Source organism: Melanerpes formicivorus, unplaced genomic scaffold, assembly GCF_026170545.1.
Source record: "Melanerpes formicivorus ecotype bairdi unplaced genomic scaffold, bMelFor1.0.p_v2 SCAF_129, whole genome shotgun sequence".
Taxonomy (NCBI): Eukaryota; Metazoa; Chordata; class Aves; order Piciformes; family Picidae; genus Melanerpes; species Melanerpes formicivorus.
In genome coordinates this window covers 290,354-310,071 of record NW_027142481.1, presented here as the reverse complement: position 1 = coordinate 310,071, position 19,718 = coordinate 290,354, and the positions used below count along the sequence as shown (strand labels likewise).

At 59.8% G+C, this 19,718-nt stretch overlaps 1 protein-coding gene across 1 annotated transcript in view; it reads left to right on the top strand.

The window, feature by feature from the left end:
* Positions 1 to 19,718, top strand: part of PTPN13 (protein tyrosine phosphatase non-receptor type 13) — a 157,412-nt gene that overhangs the window by 43,639 nt on the left and 94,055 nt on the right. The window contains 4 exon segments of the mRNA XM_068168025.1: positions 1,646 to 1,711; positions 3,171 to 3,356; positions 5,153 to 5,246; positions 14,344 to 14,910. Of these exon segments, the coding sequence (XP_068024126.1) occupies positions 1,646 to 1,711; positions 3,171 to 3,356; positions 5,153 to 5,246; positions 14,344 to 14,910 (913 nt within the window).

Below are 19,718 nucleotides of genomic sequence, written 5' to 3'. Positions count from 1 at the left end.
AACCCCCTGCCATGGGCAGGGACACCTCACACCACAGCAGCTTGCTCACAGCCACCTCCAGCCTGGCTGCAAACACCTCCAGCCAGGAGGCTTCCACCACCTCCCTGGGCAGCCTGGGCCAGGCTCTCACCACCCTCCTGCCCAACAACTTCTTCCTCACAGCCAAGCTCCAGCTCCCCACTTCTACTTCTGCTCCAGCCCCCCCACTCCTAGCCCTCCCTCACCCCCTCCCAAGTCCCTCCCCAGCTTGCTTGCAGCCCCCTGCAGCTCCTGCAAGGCCACCAGAAGGTCTCCTGGGAGCCTTCTCCTCTCCAGCCTGCACAAGCCCAACTCTCTCAGGCTGTGCTCATGGAGTTCCAACCCCCTGCCATGGGCAGGGTCACCTCCCACGGGACCAATATGCTCAAGGCTCCATCCAGCCTGGCTTACAACATTCCAGGCTTGCAGCCTTGGAGAAGACTCCAGGGGGATCTTAGAGCTGCCTTCCAGTACCTTATGGGGGGCTACAAGAAAGCTGCAGAGGGACTTTTCCTGAGGGAGTCTAGAGCCAGGACAAGGGGGAATGGTTTGAAGCTGAGGGAGAGCAGGGTCAGCCTGCAGCTGAGGAAGAAGTTCCTCAGCAGGAGGGTGGTGAGGCTCTGGCACAGGCTGCCCAGGGAGGCTGTGGCTGCCTCCTGCCTGGAGGTGTTGAAGGCCAGGTTGGATGAGGCCCTGAGCACCCAAGTCCAGCTGAGAGGTGTCCCTGCCCATGGCAGGGGGGTTGGAAGTGTCTTTAGGGTCCCTGCCCATGGCCAGGAGGGTTGGAACTGCCATTAGGGTCCCTGCTGATGGCCAGGGGGAGTTGGAACTGCCATTAGGGTCCCTGCCCATGGCCAGGGGGGGTTGGAGCTGCCATTAGGGTCCCTGTCCATGGCCAGGGGGGTTGGAACTGCCATTAGGGTCCCTGCCCATGGCCAGGGGGGTTGGAGCTGCCATTAGGGTCCCTGTCCATGGCCAGGGGGGTTGGAACTGCCATTAGGGTCCCTGCTCATGGCCAGGGGGGTTGGAACTGCCATTAGGGTCCCTGCTCATGGCCAGGGGGGTTGGAACTGCCATTAGGGTCCCTGCCCATGGCCAGGGGGGGTTGGAACTGCCATTAGGGTCCCTGCCCATGGCCAGGGGGGGTTGGAGCTGCCATTAGGGTCCCTGCTGATGGCCAGGGGGGGTTGGAGCTGCCATTAGGGTCCCTGCCCATGGCCAGGGGGGTTGGAACTGCCATTAGGGTCCCTTCCCAAGCAGGGAGGTTGGAGTGGATGATCTCTGAGGTGCATTGTGTGATTGTCTCTGGAAGGAGGAAGCTCCCTGGCACACAGCTCTGTGCAGAAGCTTCTCTCCTGCTGTGCCTTTGTTAGCTGTAGTCAGCAGGGCTTGGTTCTAGCTTTTCCCTGCACTTCCTCCCATGCTGCCCCCCATTACCAGCCCCTGGTTTGCTGCAGGGCTCAATCCTCTGCCCCTGCTGGCAAAGCAGAGCAGTCTGGGAGACACCAGAGCTTGGGCAGCAGGGATGTATCTGGGCAAAGCAGTGCTGGCTTAGCTGCTCCACTCCACAGCTCTGCTCTCCCTTCCCCTTCCAGGAGCTGACAAATGCCTTTGTGTCTCCTGCCAGGTCCATATTTATTCCCTGGGTATGGCACTCTTCTGGGGAGCTGACTATGAAGTTCCTCAAAGCCAGGTAAGTGTAGCTTGGCTTCTACTTCAGGCTGCAGATTGAGGCTTGACAGCTTGACTCTGTATCTGCACTGGGGCTCAGCTGGCAGGCTGGCATCAGGAGACACTGAGGAGTAAGATTTCCTTCCTCTGCTTGGAGGTTTTTCATCTGAATACTGAGTCCAACTCCCCCCTGCCAGAGCAGGAGCATAGAATCCAGCACAGGTCACCCAGGAACACATCCAGATGGGGCTTGAAAGTCTGCAGAGCAGGAGACTCCAGCACCTCTCTGGGCAGCCTGCCCCAGGGCTCTGCCACCCTCACACTCAAGAAGTTCCTCCTCATGCTTAGATGGAACTTCCTGTGGTCAGGTTTGTGCCCATTGCCCCTTGTCCTGGCACTGGGGAGCACAGGGAAGAGTCTGGCCCCAACCTCCTGACAGCCACCCTGAGCTATTTGTAAGCATTGATCAGCTGCCCCTCAGCCTCCTCTCCTCCAGCCTGACCAGCCCCAGGGCTCTCAGCCTCTCCTCACAGGAGAGATGTTCCAGGCCCCTCAGCACCTCCCTGGCCCTCTGCTGGACTCTCTCCAGCAGCTCTCTGTGCTTCCTGAGCTGAGGAGCCCTGAGCTGGACACAGTGCTCCAGCTGTGGCCTCAGCAGGGCAGAGCAGAGGGGCAGCAGAACCTCTCTCACCTGCTGGCCACAACTCTTCTGGATGCACCCCAGGAGTCCCTTGCCCTTGAAGTATTGATCAGCATTGATCAGCTCCCCCTCAGGCTGCTCTGCTCCAGGCTAAGCAGCCCCAGGGCTCTCAGCCTCTCCTCCCCAGAGCTGTTCCAGTGCCCTCAGCACCTTTGGAGCCCTTTGCTCTGCCCTCTCAGCAGTTCCCTGCCCTTGAGCTGTGCAGCCCAGAGCTGGACACAGTGCTCTAGCTGTGGCCTCAGCAGGGCAGAGCAGAGGGGCAGCAGAACCTCTCTCACCTGCTGGCCACAACTCTCCTGGATGCAGCCCAGGAGTCCCTTGGCCTCCTTGGCCACCAGGGCACACTGCTGGCTCAGGGTCACCCTGTTGGCCCCCAGCACTCCCAGCTCCCTTGCCCCAGAGCTGCTCTGCAGCAGCTCAGCCCCAGCCTATGCTGCTCCCTGGGCTTGTCCTTCCCCAGCTGCAGGACTCTGCCCTTCCCCTTGTTGAATCTCACTGCACTTCTCTAGCCCTCAGCTGTGCTGGAATGGAGCAGGAGCAGGCTGTGTGTGCTGTGCAAGACAGAGGAGGCAAGCAGCAAGCCTCCAGCTGGAGCTGCCTGGGATGGTGCTGAGCAGCTCTGCACTCCCCCAGTGGCTGAGCCATTCCCTGCACCACCACACTGCTGCCCCAGCGCTCCCAGCTCCTTCTCAGAGCAGAAACCTGTCTTTTGGTTCTGGGCATAGCCCAGGCCACCCAGAAAACTGATCCTCCTGTTCCTCCTCTCCTTGTTTGCCTCTAGCCCATCAAGCTTGGAGACCACCTGAACAGCATCCTGCTGGGGATGTGTGAAGACGTGCTCTACGCCCGGGTGTCGGTGCGGACGGTGCTGGACGCCTGCAGCGCCCACATAAGGAACACTAACTGTGCCCCTTCCTTCTCCTATGTGAAGCACCTGGTCAGGCTGGTTCTGGGGAGCCTGTCTGGGGTGAGTCTCTGCCAGAAAAGGCTCTCCCAACATCCTTGCACCACTGCCTGGTGAATTGTTAGTTTGATTCTTTAGCCCTGTCTTTCCTTCTGCCGTGGTCAGGGTTTGATCTGTCCCGGCTGGAGGAGCTGAGTGCTGAGCTGCAGGGAGAGCAGCAGCACAGGGAGGGGATTCTGTGTGCTGAGCTGCAGGGAGAGCAGCAGCACAGGGAGGGGATTCTGTGTGCTGAGCTGCAGGGAGAGCAGCAGCACAGGGAGGGGATTCTGTGTGCTGAGCTGCAGGGAGAGCAGCAGCACAGGGAGGGGATTCTGCCCCTCTGCTCTGCTCTGCTCAGCCCCCACCTGCAGCACTGCCTCCAGCTCTGGGGCCCCCAGCACAAGAAGGACCTGGAGCTGCTGGAGAGGCTCCAGAGGAGGCCACAAAGATGCTCAGAGGCTGCAGAACCTCCCCTGTGGGGCCAGGCTGGGAGACCTGGGACTGTGCAGCCTGGAGATGAGAAGGCTGCAGGGAGACCTCAGAGCAGCCTCCCAGTACCTGAAGGGCTCAAGGAGAGCTGGGGAGGGACTTTGGACAAGGGCTGGGAGTGCCAGGCAGAGGAACAATGGCTTTGAGCTGGGAGAGGAGAGACTGAGAGTGGAGAGGAGGAAGGAAGTGTTGAGAGTGAGGCTGGGGAGTGTGGTAGTTTTAGGCTATGCCTTCAAAATTTAGCTGCAGATTTAACTGAGCTAGTCTGGCTGAGAAGTTAATGTTGGGGGGGAAAACTTCAACCCACCACAGGGAGACTCTGGCACAGGCTGCCCAGGGAGGCTGTGGCTGCCTCCTGCCTGGAGGTGTTGAAGGCCAGGCTGGATGAGGCCCTGAGCAAGCTGGGGCTGGTGGGAGGTGTCCCTGCCCATGGCAGGGGGGTCAGAAGTGAATGATCTTGGAGGTCTCTTCCAACCCAAGCCATGCTTTGTATGATTTCTCTGCTCTGGCCATGCTGGAGGCAGGCAGAGCAGTGGCTGTGGGTTGGAACTGGAGAGTCTTCAAGGTCACAGTGTCACAGTATCACCAAGGTTGGAAGAGACCTCAAAGCTCATCAAGTCCAACCTGGCACCACAGACCTCATGACTAAACCATGGCTGCAAGTGCCACATCCAATTTCCTCTTGAACACCTCCAGGGCTGGGGACTCCACCACCTCCCTGGGCAGCACATTCCCATGATGAACAACTCTCTCAGGGAAGAACTTTCTCCTCCCTTCCAGCCTCCTCTTCTCCAGGCTAAGCAACCCCAGCTCCCTCAGCCTCTCCTCACAGGGCTGTGCCCCAGACCCCTCCCCAGCCTTGTGCCCCAGACCCCTCCCCAGCTTTCTTGCCCTTCTCTGGACACCTTCCAGCAGCTCAACCTCTTTCCTAACCTCAGCAGCCCAGAGCTGGACACAGGACTCAAGCTGTGGCCTCAGCAGTGCTGAGCACAGGGCACAAGGACTTCCCTGCTCCTGCTGGCCACACTCTTCCTGACCCAGGCCAGGATGCCCTTGGCCTTCCTGGCCCCCTGGGCACACTGCTGGCTCATCTTCAGGCAGCTGTCAACCAGCACCCCCAGGTCCCCTCTCTGCCTGGCAGCTCTCAGCCACTCTGCCCCCAGCCTGTAGGTCCTTTCCAGGTCCTTTCCAGCCAACCCCCAACGTTGGACTCTGTGAGCTTCAGCTTAACTCTCTGTCCCTGAGTGATGGCCACTTAGCTAAAGGACAGCTGCTTCCCGGCGGTGTGAGCTCTTCCCGTGCCTGACTGTGTGTTGCTGCCCCTCCTGCAGGTGGATCAGCTCTCCTGCAACGGGGACAGAAGGCTGCAGCCCGACAGGAGCCAGGCCATCCGGGAGAGGCTGAGGGGGAAAGGACTTCCCACAGGTGAGTGCTGGGTTGGAAGGGACCACAAGGATCAGCCAGATCCAACCCCCCTGCCATGGGCAGGGACACTCCACACTAGAGCAGGCTGCCCAGAGCCTCATCCAGCCTGGGCTTAAACACCTCCAGGGACAGGGCCCCAACCACCTCCCTGCACAACCCATCCCAGGGCTTCACCACTCTCATGGGGAAGAACTTCCTCCTCCCCTCCAGCCTGAATCTCCCCACCTCCAGCTTCATTCCATTCCCCCTAGTCCTATCACTCCCTGAGATCCTGAGCAGTCCCTCCCCAGCCTTCCTGGAGCCCCCTTCAGATACTGGAATAGAATAAGAATGGAATGGAATGGAATGGAATGAATAAGGTTAGAAAAGACCTCAAAGGTCATCCAGTCCAAGCTGTCACCCAGCACCTCCTGACAGCTAAACCATGGCTCCAAGTGCCACATCCAATCCCCTCTTGAACACCTCCAGGGATGGGGACTCCACCTCCTCCCTGGGCAGCACATCCCAGTGGCCAATTCCTCTTGCTGGGAGGAACTTTCTCCTCCCCTCCAGCCTCAACCTCCCCTGGCACAGCTTGAGACTGTGTCCTCTTGTTCTGGTGCTGGGGGCCTGGGAGAAGAGATCAACCCCCAGCTGGCTCCAACCTCCCTGCAGGGAGTTGGAGAGAACAAGAAGGTCTCCCCTGAGCCTCCTCTTCTCCAGGCTAAGCAACCCCAGCTCCCTCAGCCTCTCCTCACAGGGCTGTGCCCCAGACCCCTCCCCAGCCTGATTGCCCTTGGACTTGGTGGCACCCACAGAGCCCTGGTGGTTCATTGTGTAGCTCAGTGTTTGTGCTGGTGACAGGAGGAGGATTGTGTCAAGGAGTTGCAGAACACAGACTTAAGCAGGTTGGAAAAGAGCCTTTGAGACCATCAAGTCCAACCTCTCACCCAACACCTTCTAATCAAATAACCCATGGCTCCAAGTGCCACATCCAATCCCCTCTTGAACACCTCCAGGGATGGGGACTCCACCACCTCCCTGGGCAGCTCATTCCAGTTCCAACTTCAGTGTCTTCTTTCCAGTTCAGTCCTGATGGGTAGGAAGAGGTCAGAAAGGCTCTCAGCCAAAACCTTTCTTTCTGGAGAAAGGGAATTTTCAGCCCAAGGCAGGTCAGCTAAAGGAAAAGGAAGCAGCATCCTACCTTCCTCTAGGTGCTGCTTGCTCTTCAGGGCTCTCATTGCTCCACAGCCTCTTTCAAAGAATCAGAGAGGCACAGAGCTGTCAGGGCTGGAAGGGAGCTCAAGGCTCAGCCAGCCCCAACCCCCTGCCATGGGCAGGGACACCTCACACCACAGCAGCTTGCTCACAGCCACCTCCAGCCTGGCTGCAAACACCTCCAGGTTTTGAGAGTAGAGATGAGGAAGAGAGATTGAGCGTGGAGAGGAGGAAGAGATCCTTGAGAGTGAGGCTGGGGAGACTCTGGCACAGGTTGCCCAGGGAGGCTGTGGCTGCCTCCTGCCTGGAGGTGCTCAAGGCCAGGCTGGATGAGGCCCTGAGCACCCTGGGGCTGGTGGGAGGTGTCCCTGCCTATGGCAGGGGATTAGAGCTGGATGAGCTTCAGGGTCTTGTCCTAACCATTCTGGGATTGTTGACCAGAATGAGAAGAATGAAGTACTGGAGAGCATCTTTTTGATACTTTGGAGCCTCCAGAGCAAGCCTGGGAGTGATGCAGGCAAACTCCTGCCTGCACTGGCCCAGGGATGCACAAACACTCACTGCCTGTGCTGCCTCACATTAGAGGGGGCTCTCTGCCAAGGTGTGCACTTCCATCCATGGCAGAGGAGCAGGGGCCAGGGGATGAGGACTTGGGGGGCAGAGGACTTGGCTGCTCAAGGCCTCATTCCAGCCTGGCCTTGAACAACCCCCAGGCAGGAGGCAGCCACAGCCTCCCTGGGCAGCCTGTGCCAGAGTCTCCCCAGCCTCACTCTCAAGGATCTCTTCCTCCTCTCCACTCTCAATCTCTCCTCTCCCAGCTCCAAGCCATTGTTCCTCAGCCTGGCACTCCCAGCCCTTGGCCAGAGTCCCTCCCCAGCTCTCCTGGAGCCCTTCAGGTACTGGGAGGCTGCTCTGAGGTCTCCCTGCAGCCTTCTCTCCTCCAGACTGAACAGCCCCAGCTCTCCAGCCTGAGACTCCTGTGCCAGAGTCTCACCACCCTCCTGCTGAAGCACTTCTTCCTCAGCTCCAGTCTGACCCTGCTCTGCCTCAGCTTCAAACCCTCCCCCCTTGGCCTGGTTCCAGACACCCTCAGGATAAGTCTCTGCAGCCTTCCTGCAGGATCCCTTCAGGTACTGGGAGGCTGCTCTGAGGTCTCCCTGCAGCCTTCTCTTCTCCAGGCTGAGCAGCCCCAGCTCTCCCAGCCTGGCCCCACAGGGGAGGTTCTGCAGCCTCTGATCATCTTTGTGGCCTCCTCTGGAGCCTCTCCAGCAGCTCCAGGTCCTCCTTGTGCTGGGGGCCCCAGAGCTGGAGGCAGTGCTGCAGGTGGGGGCTGAGCAGAGCAGAGCAGAGGGGCAGAATCCCCTCCCTGTGCTGCTGCTCTCCCTGCTCTGGCTGCAGCTCAGCACACAGAATCCCCTCCCTGTGCTGCTGCTCTCCCTGCAGCTCAGCACTCAGAATCCCCTCCCTGTGCTGCTGCTCTCCTATGCTCTCCCAGAAGAGGTTTGGTTTCTGGGCTGCCAGTGAGCATTGCCTGCTCAGCTGAGTTTCATACTCTGAACTGACATCTGGCCCTCTCCTTGTGGCTGCTCAGTCTCTGAGCTCATCCTGGCTATAATTAGTGCTGCCTTTTGCAGCCCTCTAAAAGCCATGCCCCAGGGCAGCTGCTCTGTGCTGCTATTGACAGGGTTTGCACCAGCAAATCACCAGCCCAGGACAGGAGAAGTCAGCAGCAGGCATTGAATGGCCCTGGAGCAGATGGGAGCTGCCTCAGTCACACAGGGCAGCCAGGACCCTGCCTGCTCACTGACTCAAACACAGACCTCCCCAGGCCTGCCAAGTGGAACTGAAATCATCAGAGGGTTGGAAGGGAGCTGCAGAGCCCCTCCAAGCCAAGCCCCTGCCCTCAGCAGGGACATCCTCCACTGCAGCAGCTTGCCCACAGCCCTCTCCAGCCTCCCCTGCAAGCTCTCCAGCCAGGGGGCCACAACCACCTCCCTGGGCAACCTCTTGCAGGCTTCCAGCAGCCTCCTGGGGCACAACTTGTTCCTCACATCCAATCTCCCTCTGCTCTGCTCTCATCTCAAACCATTGCCCCTGGGGCTGTCCCTGCAGCCCTTTGGCAGCAGTCCCTCTGCAGCCTGCTTGCAGCCCCTGCAGGGCCTGGGAGCTGCTCTCAGCTCTGCCTGCAGCCTTCTCTTCTGCAGGCTCAACACCCCCAGCTCCCTCAGCCTGGCCCCACAGCAGAGCTGCTCCAACCCCCTCAGCATCTTGCTGGCCTCCTCTGGAGCCTCTCCCTCAGCTCCAGCTCCCTCCTGTGCTGAGGGCTCCAGCTCTGGCCCCAGCCCTGCAGCTGAGGTCTCCCCAGAGCAGAGCAGAGGGGCAGGATCCCTCTCTCCAGCTCTGGCCACCCTGCTTTGGGTGCAGCCCAGGCTGCCCTTGGCCTCCTGTGCTGCCAGTGCCCCGTGCTTCCTGTTCAGCTTTCCCCCCTCCAGCCCCCCCAGAGTTCAGACCTTGTTCCTGCCCTCCAGTCAGCCAGCCTGGGCCCTTTTGCTCCTGCTCAGGACATTTTCTCCTGCATTCAGGTTTGGCTGTGTGAAAACCAGATGATTCCCAGGGCCAAGCTGCAGGTGTGAGCTCCCCCAGCCTGCTCACTGCAGTGCTGGAAGTCAGCAGAGAAAGCAAGCCCAGGCTTTCCTTCCACTGAGTGGAAAAACCTCCTCTGGAAGCACAGTGGGCTTGGCTTCCCCCTGCCTCCTCAGTGCTGCAAAGCCAAACCAGCTGAGGAGGTGGAGAACAACTTCCAGAGCTCAGTGAAGCCTCAGTGGAAGCCAGAGGAAGGTTTCTGGGGCTGCTCTTCAAAGACTTAGGTCCTCTCCTGCTCCAGAAGCCAAGGCTGCCTGCTTCCAGTGTCTGCTTCTGCTTGCATCTGGCACTGCTGGGGCTGAGTGGTGCTTGGGGTCTCCTCCATGGGACCTTTGAGATGTAACCAACAGGAGCCAGCAGTGGGCCCTGGCAGCTGAGTGCTGAGCTGCAGGGATAGCAGCAGCACAGGGAGGGGATTCTGAGTGCTGAGCTGCAGGGAGAGCAGCAGCACAGGGAGGGGATTCTGTGTGCTGAGCTGCAGGGAGAGCAGCAGCACAGGGAGGGGATTCTGTGTGCTGAGCTGCAGGCAGAGCAGCAGCACAGGGAGGGGATTCTGTGTGCTGAGCTGCAGGGAGAGCAGCAGCACAGGGAGAGGATTCTGTGTGCTGAGCTGCAGGGAGAGCAGCAGCACAGGGAGGGGATTCTGTGTGCTGAGCTGCAGGGAGAGCAGCAGCACAGGGAGGGGATTCTGTGTGCTGAGCTGCAGGGAGAGCAGCAGCACAGGGAGGGGATTCTGTGTGCCGAGCTGCAGGGAGAGCAGCAGCACAGGGAGGGGATTCTGCCCCTCTGCTCTGCTCTGCTCAGCCCCCACCTGCAGCACTGCCTCCAGCTCTGGGGCCCCCAGCACAAGGAGGACCTGGAGCTGCTGGAGAGGCTCCAGAGGAGGCCATCAAGATGCTCAGAGGCTGCAGAACCTCCCCTGTGGGGCCAGGCTGGGAGAGCTGGGGCAGTGCAGCCTGGAGAAGAGAAGGCTCCAACACAAGGAGGACCTGGAGCTGTTGGAGCAGGTCCTGAGGAGGCCATGAAGATGATCAGAAGGCTGCAGAACCTCCCCTATGGGGAGCTGGGGCTGTTCAGCCTGGAGGAGAGAAGGCTGCAGGGAAACCTCAGAGCAGCTTCCAGTCCCTGAAGGGCTCCAGGAGAGCTGAGGAGGGACTCTGGCCAAGGGCTGGGAGTGCCAGGCTGAGGAACAATGGCTTGGAGCTGGGAGAGGAGAGATTGAGAGTGGAGAGGAGGAAGAGATCCTTGAGAGTGAGGCTGGGGAGACTCTGGCACAGGCTGCCCAGGGAGGCTGTGGCTGCCTCCTGCCTGGAGGCTGGCTGAGGCCTTGGTTTCTGGTGCTCTGGGCTGTTTAGCTGGAGGAGCCCTTGCAGTCCACAGCAGCCTGCAAATCCTTCAGCTGGCTTTAGAGCTCAGCTCTTCCTCCCAGAGCTTGCAGCAGCCCCTGTGCCCAGCTGCCTCCTCCCTTCCCACAGCAGGGAGCACTTCAGTCTGCAGCCAGCCTGTGCTTCCCAATGCCAAGGAGCAGCAAGCAGGAGGAGGCCATTCCAAGCCTTCAGCCCACAGGCCACATCTGGCTCTGTTGTCTTCTTCTTGGCTCTTAGCCTGCCCCAAAGGGATTGCAAATCCGCCTCCTCCAGCAGCTGCCCACTCATGTTCCAGGGGCTAACCACACTGTCCTGGGATAAAGAGGGCTGGGTTGTTCTGTTCTCTGGGTGGAGATGGTGTGGGAGATGTTTTTGAACCTCCTCTGTCATCATTTCCTCCCTGGCAGGGCTGCTCTGGGCTTCCACACAGTGTCTGCCTGCCCCCTCCAGCCCCTGGCTGCTGCTCACCCTCCCCACACCCCCAGGGGTCTCTGTCACACAGTAGGAGGGGTTGGAAGGGAGCCCTGCAGCTCATCCAGTCCAGGCCCCTTGCCAAGCAGCAGCACCTAGAAGGTCACCCAGGAACACATCCAGCAGGGTGCTGAATGTCCCCAGAGATGGAGACTCCACCACCCCTGGGGGCAGCCTGCCCCAGGCCTCCCTCACCCTTACAGCACAGAAGTTCCTCCTCATCTTCAGAGGAGCTTCTGAGGTTCCACTTTGTGCCCTTCCCCCTTGGGCTGTCCCTGGGCACCACTGAGCAGAGCCTGGCCTCATCCCCCTGACCCCCACCCTTGAAGGATTGATCAGCATTGATCAGATCCCCCTCAGGCTGCTCTGCTCCAGGCTAAGCAGCCCCAGGGCTCTCAGCCTCTCCTCCCCAGAGCTGTTCCAGTGCCCTCAGCACCTTTGGAGCCCTTTGCTCTGCCCTCTCAGCAGTTCCCTGTCCCTGAGCTGTGCAGCCCAGAGCTGGACACAGTGCTCCAGCTGTGGCCTCAGCAGGGCAGAGCAGAGGGGCAGCAGAACCTCTCTCACCTGCTGGCCACAACTCTCCTGGATGCAGCCCAGGAGTCCCTTGGCCTTCTTGGCCACCAGGGCACACTGCTGGCTCAGGGTCACCCTGTTGGCCCCCAGCAGCCCCAGCTCCCTTGCCCCAGAGCTGCTCTGCAGCAGCTCAGCCCCAGCCTGTGCTGCTCCCTGGGCTTGTCCTTCCCCAGCTGCAGGACTCTGCCCTTCCCCCTGTTGAGTCTCACTGCCCTGCTCTGGCAGGGGGGTTGGACTGGATGATCTCTGGAGGTCCCTTCCATTCTGTGCTGCTGTGGTGCCAGAACAAGCCATGAGCAGTGAAGACATAGAATCACCAAGGTTGGAAGAGACCTCAAAGATCATCAAGCCCAACCTGTCACCACAGACCTCATGACTAACCCATGGCTCCAAGTGCCACATCCAATCCCCTCCTGAGCACCTCCAGGGATGGGGACTCCACCACCTCCCTGGGCAGCTCATCCCAGTTGGCTAAGAACTCTCTCTGGGAAGAACTTTCTCCTCCCCTCCAGCCTGAGCCTCCCCTGGCACAGCTTGAGACTGTGTCCTCTCTCAGCAGAGCACTGAGAGGTTCAAAGGTGTCTTGTCCCCCTTCCCCAGGCACTGCTCTGCTGAACTGAACTCCTCTCCCTGCTCCTCTGAGCAGTACCTGGCTTCCTGAGCTCCCCTCCTGCCCCTGGGTGTTTATCCTCTCCTTCATGTTACAGGAGTGCAATTATTCCTAATGACTGTGAAGCATCCCACTGCAATTAGGGCTAATTGCCTGACTCCAAAGTCTCACACACTGTGAGGGAGCAGAGACAATAAACACAACAATTAAAGCACCAGCAGCTCACAACAGAATCCCCTTGTGGAGCCAACATCAAACTCCCAGCATCCAAACACCTTCCACCAGCAGATCTCCAGGGCAGGGATTGTGCCCCTGGGCTCAGCACTGGGCAGGCCACAGCCTGAGGGCTGGCTTGAGCTTTGGGCTCCTGGCTGCAAGAAGGAGCTGGAGGAGCTGGAGCAGGGCCAGGGAAGGGCAAGAAAGGTGGGGAAGGGTGTGGGGAAGAGGGCTGGGGAGGAGCAGCTGAGGGAGCTGGGGGTGGGGAGTGTGGAGCAGAGGAGGCTGAGGGAGACCTCCTTGCTCTCTGCAGCTCCCTGAGAGGAGGCTGCAGCCAGGGGGGGTTGGGCTCTGCTCCCCAGGCTCAGGTGATAGAAGCAGAGGCAATGACCTGAAACTGTGCCAGGGGAGGCTTAGGTTGGAGCTGAGGAACAATCTCTTTGCTGCCAGAGTGGTCAGGGCTTGGCAGAGGCTGCCCAGGGAGGCGGTGGAGTCCCCAGGGCTGGAGGTGTTGCAGCAAGCTGTGCCCATGGTGGGGTTGGGTTGGAGGTTGGACTGGATGATCTTGGAGGCCTTCTCCAGCTACCACAATTGTATGACTCTGTCTAACATTTGATGGAATGGAATGGAATGGAATGGAATGGAATGGAATGGAATGGAATAGAATAGAATAGAATAGAATAGAATAGAATAGAATAGAATAGAATAGAATAGAATAGAATGGAATCAAGCAGGTTGGAAAAGACCTCAGAGCTCATCCAGTCCAACCTCTCCCCCAGCACCATCTGAGCAACTCAACCATGGCTCCAAGGGCCTCATCCAGGCTCTTCCTGAACATCTCCAGGGATGGGGACTCCACCACCTCCCTGGGCAGCTCATCCCAGTGGCCAATTCCTCTTGCTGGCAAGAACTTTCTCCTCCCCTGCAACCCAAACCTGCCCTGGCACAGCTTGAGACTGTGTCCTCTTGTTCTGCTGCTGGGGGTCTGGGAGAAGAGACCAACCCCCAGCTGGCTCCAACCTCCCTGCAGGGAGTTGGAGAGAGCAAGAAGGTCTCCCCTGAGCCTCCTCTTCTGCAGGCTAAGCAACCCCAGCTCCCTCAGCCTCTCCTCACAGGGCTGTGCCCCAGACCCCTCCCCAGCTTTGTTGCCCTTCTCTGGACACCTTCCAGCAGCTCAACCTCCCTGCAGGGAGGTTGGAGCCAGCTGGGGGTTGGTCTCTTCTCCCAGGCCCCCCGCAGCAGAACAAGAGGACACAGTCTCAGGCTGTGCCAGGGGAGGTTCAGGCTGGAGGGGAGGAGAAAGTTCTTCCCAGCAAGAGAGATTGGCCACTGGGATGAGCTGCCCAGGGAGGTGGTGGAGTCCCCATCCCTGGAGGTGTTTAGGAAGAGCCTGGCTGAGGCCCTTGGTGCCATGGCTGAGTTGCTCAGATGGTGCTGGGGGAGAGGTTGGACTGCATGAGCTCTGAGGTCTTTTCCAACCTGGTTGATTTTATCCTATCCTATCCCATCCCATCCCATCCCATCCTATTCTATCCTACCCTGCCCTACCCTACCCTACTCTATCCTATCCTATCCTATCCTATCCTATCCCTTATCCTATCCCATCCCATCCCATCCTATCCTATCCTATCCTATCCTATCCTATCCTATCCTATCCTACCCTATCCTATCCTATCCTATCCTATCCTATCCTATCCTATCCTGCCCTATCCTATTCCCTTCCAACCCCTCCTATTCTGCTTGTGTGACAGAGACCCCTGGGGGTGTGGGGAGGGTGAGCAGCAGCCAGGGGCTGGAGGGGTCAGGCAGACACTGTGTGGAAGCCCAGAGCAGCCCTGCCAGGGAGGAAACGATGACAGAGGAGGTTCAGTAACATCTCCCACACCATCTCTTTACCTCCAGAGGCCCCTTCCAGCCCCTGCCATGCTGTGGCTGTGTGGGGGGTGTGCTCAGCACGGCGTGGGGCAGGCAGCAGCCTGTGGCTCCAGGGCAGGTCCCATCGGTGGCTGTCTCCTTGCAGGCAAAGCCTCGGCGGCCGCCGCAGCCGACGGGCACAGAGCTGCCTTCTGCCAGCAGCCCCCGCTCCACAAAGGACTCAGCAAGTCCCTGGGGTTTCTCTCCATCAGAGGCACACAAGGGGAGGAGGAAGAGTTCCTGCAGGGCATCTCAGCAGCCTCCAGCTTGGGGCAGGAGGAGGTCTTCTGCCCTCACGGCTGCAGAGGCGGCGAGCCGGGAAGGAGAGGTGTCCCCCGCGCCGCCGCCGCCCCCAGGCGCAAAGTCTGGGCTTCCTCCACGGACCTGCTGTGCTCCAGCGAGCTGGCAGCTGAGAGGGAGCACGCTGGGGGCTGCCCTGGGCACAGCCCTGGCTGTGAAGTGCCCCCAGCACGCAGCTGTGCCGCTGCCAGGAGCAAGGAAGCCAGGTACTCCGACGGCAGCGTGGCGCTGGAGCTCTTCGGCCCTCAGAAGCTGGAGCCGGGGCGCCCCGGGGCTGAGACCTCGACTTCTGCTGCCATCTCCAGTGCCTTTGACAGGATCAGGGAGAGACAGAAGAAGCTGCAGCTCCTGAGGGAAGCCATGAATGTGGAAGGTCAGTGGAGCTTTGTGCTGTGCTGGGTGGTGCAGTCGGCAAACACGGGTTTGTCCTGGGCGTGAGTCTGAGCTCTCCTGCCGCGGCGCCGGAGGGTGCCCAGGTCCAGCCCTCTCTTGCTGGCTCCTCTCCACTTGCTGCCCTCTGCCTCCTGCAGCCAGCAGGAAGGGGCAGTCATGGGCTGGCTGCAGGGCTAAAGTCTTCTGGGCCTGTACCTCTTGACTCTGTTCTCCTGAGTCCCTGCCTCCAGTTCTGGAGCGTTGGGCAGCAGGGCAAGAGAGGGGATCCTGCCCCTGGGCTCTGCTCTGCTCAGCCCCCACCTCCAGCCCTGCCTCCAGCTCTGCTGTCCCCAGCATGACCAGGACACAGAGCTGCTGGAGAGAGCCCAGAGGAGGCCACAAAGATGACCCAGGCCTCTACTTCATCCTTCTGGGCTGCAGCCAGGGGAGTGTTGGGCAGCAGGACAAGAGAGGGGATCCTGCCCCTTGGCTCTGCTCTGCTCAGCCCCCACCTCCTGCCCTGCCTCCAGTTCTGGGGTCCCCAGCAGGAGAAGGACACAGAGCTGCTGGAGAGAGTCCAGAGGAGGCCACAAAGATGCTCCAGGCCTCTACTTCATCCTTCTGGGCTGCAGCCAGGGGAGTGTTGGGCAGCAGGGCAAGAGAGGGGATCCTGCCCCTAGACTCTGCTCTGCTCAGCCCCCACCTCCAGCCCTGCCTCCAGCTCTGGGGTCCCCAGCAGGAGAAGGACTCAGAGCTGCTGGAGAGAGCCCAGAGGAGGCCACAAAGATGCTGCCAGGGCTGGAGCAGCTCTGCTGGGAGCACAGGCTGAGGGAGTTGGGGCTGTGCAGCTCCAGGGGGACCTCAGAGCTGCCTCTCAATACCTGAAGGGATCCTGCAGGGAGGCTGCAGAGGAACTGCTCCTGAGGGGGTCTGCAGCCAGGCCAAGGGGGAAGGGTTTGAGGCTGAGGCAGAGCAGGGTGAGAGTGGGGCTGAGGAAGAAGTTGTCCTTGAGAGGTGTCCCTGCCCCTGGCAGGAGGTTGGAGGAGATGACCTGGAAGGTCCCTTCCAGCCTGAGCCCTTCTGTGGTTCTGTGGTATCTCATTCTTCAGGGCAATGTCAAAACCTCAGGCTGCTGCCACTGCAGGGCAGTGTCCACCTCCAGAGGGCCTCCAGAGGCCAAGCTGTACAGAGCAGACAGCTGGAGCTTGGTGGTGGTGTCAGGTTGGGCTCCTCCATGGTCACCTGAAGGAGTGCTGGGTTAGGAACTGGCTGGAGGCTGAGCCCAGAGAGTGGTGGTGAATGGTGCCACAGCCAGCTGGCAGCCAGGCACCAGTGCTGTGCCCCAGGGAGCAGTGCTGGGCCCCAGCCCCTTTAACATCTTCATTGATGATCTGGAGGAGAGGATGGAGTCAGTCAGCAGCAAGTTCGCAGCTGACAGCAAGCTGGGAGCAGATGTTGGTCAGTGAGAGGGCAGAAGGGCTCTGCAGAGGGACCTTGCCAGGCTGGGCAGATGGGCAGAGGCCAACAGGATGGCATTCAACAAGTCCCAGTGCCAGGGGCTGCACTTTGGCCACAGCAACCCCAGGCAGTGCCACAGGCTGGGGACAGAGTGGCTGAGAGCAGCCAGGCAGAGAGGGACCTGGGGGTGCTGATTGACAGCTGCCTGAACATGAGCCAGCAGTGTGCCCAGGTGGCCAAAAGGGCCAAGGGCATCCTGGCCTGGGTCAGGAAGAGTGTGGCCAGCAGGAGCAGGGAAGTCCTTGTGCCCTGTGCTCAGCACTGCTGAGGCCACAGCTTGAGTCCTGTGTCCAGCTCTGGGCCCCTCAGTTTAAGAAGGACATTGAGAGACTTGAAGGTGTCCAGAGAAGGGCAACAAAGCTGGGGAGGGGTCTGGGGCACAAGGCTGGGGAGGGGTCTGGGGCACAGCCCTGTGAGGAGAGGCTGAGGGAGCTGGGGTTGCTTAGCCTGGAGAAGAGGAGGCTCAGGGGAGACCTTCTTGCTCTCTCCAACTCCCTGCAGGGAGGTTGTAGCCAGGCAGGGGTTGGTCTCTTCTTCCAGGCCCCCAGCACCAGAACAAGAGGACACAATCTCAAGCTGTGCCAGGGGAGGTTTAGACTCGAGGTGAGGAGAAAGTTCTCCACTGAGAGAGTCATTCGTCATTGGGATGTGCTGCCCAGGGAGGTGGTGGAGTCCCCATCCCTGGAGGTGTTCAGGAGGGGATTGGATGTGGCACTTGGAGCCATGGTCTAGCCATGAGGTCTGTGGTGATAGGTTGGACTTGATCCTCGAGGTCCTTTCCCACCTTAGTGATACTGTGACACTGTGATACTGAGTGCTCAGAGGTGGAGGCTGTGCTGTGGAGATCCCTTGCCTGATCTCAGCAGAAGGCCACTGGGGTGCCTGCTGAGGTTCAGGGTGGTTAGCTGGTTCTGGGTGAAGAGTGTGAAGCTGGGGGGGACCAGCTGAGGTGTGAGCCAGCTAGGACCCTGGGAGATAGGAAGGTGGCAGAGCTGAAGAGGAGGCCACTCCCTGCCTTGGGCAAGCTCAGCAGCATCTATGCTGGGCAGTGCAGTTTGTGCTGCTCAGCAGCCTCCTTGCTGGGCAGTGCAGTTTGTGTTGCTCCACAGCCTCCTTGCTGGGCAGTGCAGTTTGTGTTGCTCAGCAGCCTCCTTGCTGGGCAGTGCAGTTTGTGCTGCTCAGCAGCCTCCTTGCTGGGCAGTGCAGTTTGTGCTGCTCAGCAGCCTCCTTGCTGGGCAGTGCAGTTTGTGTTGCTCAGCAGCATCTATGCTGGGCAGTGCAGTTTGTGCTGCTCAGCAGCCTCCTTGCTGGGCAGTGCAGTTTGTGTTGCTCAGCAGCCTCCTTGCTGGGGAGCTCAGCTTTGTGCTGCTCAGCAGCCTCCTTGCTGGGGAGCTCAGCTTTGTGCTGCTCAGCAGCCTCCTTTCTGGGCAGTGCAGTTTGTGTTGCTCAGCAGCCTCCTTGCTGGGCAGTGCAGTTTGTGTTGCTCAGCAGCCTCCTTGCTGGGGAGCTCAGCTTTGTGTTGCTCAGCAGCCTCCATGCTGGGGAGCTCAGCTTTGTGTTGCTCAGCAGCCTCCTTGCTGGGGAGCTCAGCTTTGTGTTGCTCAGCAGCCTCCATGCTGGGCAGTGCAGTTTGTGTTGCTCAGCAGCCTCCTTGCTGGGCAGTGCAGTTTGTGCTGCTCAGCAGCCTCCTTGCTGGGCAGTGCAGTTTGTGTTGCTCAGCAGCCTCCTTACTGGGGAGCTCAGCTTTGTGTTGCTCAGCAGCCTCCTTGCTGGGCAGTGCAGTTTGTGTTGCTCAGCAGCCTCCTTGCTGGGCAGTGCAGTTTGTGTTGCTCAGCAGCCTCCTTGCTGGGCAGTGCAGTTTGTGTTGCTCAGCAGCCTCCATGCTGGGCAGTGCAGTTTGTGTTGCTCAGCAGCCTCCTTGCTGGGGAGCTCAGCTTTGTGTTGCTCAGCAGCCTCCTTGCTGGGCAGTGCAGTTTGTGTTGCTCAGCAGCCTCCATGCTGGGCAGTGCAGTTTGTGTTGCTCAGCAGCATCCATGCTGGGGAGCTCAGCTTTGTGCTGCTCAGCAGCCTCCTTTCTGGGCAGTGCAGTTTGTGTTGCTCAGCAGCCTCCTTGCTGGGCAGTGCAGTTTGTGTTGCTCAGCAGCCTCCTTGCTGGGGAGCTCAGCTTTGTGTTGCTCAGCAGCCTCCATGCTGGGGAGCTCAGCTTTGTGCTGCTCAGCAGCCTCCTTGCTGGGGAGCTCAGCTTTGTGCTGCTCAGCAGCCTCCTTGCTGGGGAGCTCAGCTTTGTGTTGCTCAGCAGCCTCCTTGCTGGGCAGTGCAGTTTGTGTTGCTCAGCAGCCTCCTTGCTGGGCAGTGCAGTTTGTGTTGCTCAGCAGCCTCCTTGCTGGGCAGTGCAGTTTGTGTTGCTCAGCAGCCTCCTTGCTGGGCAGTGCAGTTTGTGTTGCTCAGCAGCCTCCTTGCTGGGCAGTGCAGTTTGTGTTGCTCAGCAGCCTCCTTGCTGGGCAGTGCAGTTTGTGTTGCTCAGCAGCCTCCTTGCTGGGCAGTGCAGTTTGTGTTGCTCCACAGCCTCCTTGCTGGGCAGTGCAGTTTGTGTTGCTCAGCAGCCTCCTTGCTGGGGAGCTCAGCTTTGTGTTGCTCAGCAGCCTCCTTGCTGGGCAGTGCAGTTTGTGCTGCTCAGCAGCCTCCTTGCTGGGCAGTGCAGTTTGTGTTGCTCAGCAGCCTCCATGCTGGGCAGTGCAGTTTGTGCTGCTCAGCAGCCTCCTTGCTGGGCAGTGCAGTTTGTGCTGCTCAGCAGCCTCCTTGCTGGGCAGTGCAGTTTGTGCTGCTCAGCAGCCTCCATGATGGGCAGTGCAGTTTGTGTTGCTCAGCAGCCTCCTTGCTGGGGAGCTCAGCTTTGTGTTGCTCAGCAGCCTCCTTGCTGGGCAGTGCAGTTTGTGCTGCTCAGCAGCCTCCTTGCTGGGCAGTGCAGTTTGTGTTGCTCAGCAGCCTCCTTGCTGGGCAGTGCAGTTTGTGTTGCTCAGCAGCCTCCTTGCTGGGCAGTGCAGTTTGTGTTGCTCAGCAGCCTCCTTGCTGGGGAGCTCAGCTTTGTGCTGCTCAGCAGCCTCCTTGCTGGGGAGCTCAGCTTTGTGTTGCTCAGCAGCCTCCTTGCTGGGCAGTGCAGTTTGTGTTGCTCAGCAGCCTCCTTGCTGGGCAGTGCAGTTTGTGTTGCTCAGCAGCCTCCTTGCTGGGCAGTGCAGTTTGTGTTGCTCAGCAGCCTCCTTGCTGGGCAGTGCAGTTTGTGTTGCTCAGCAG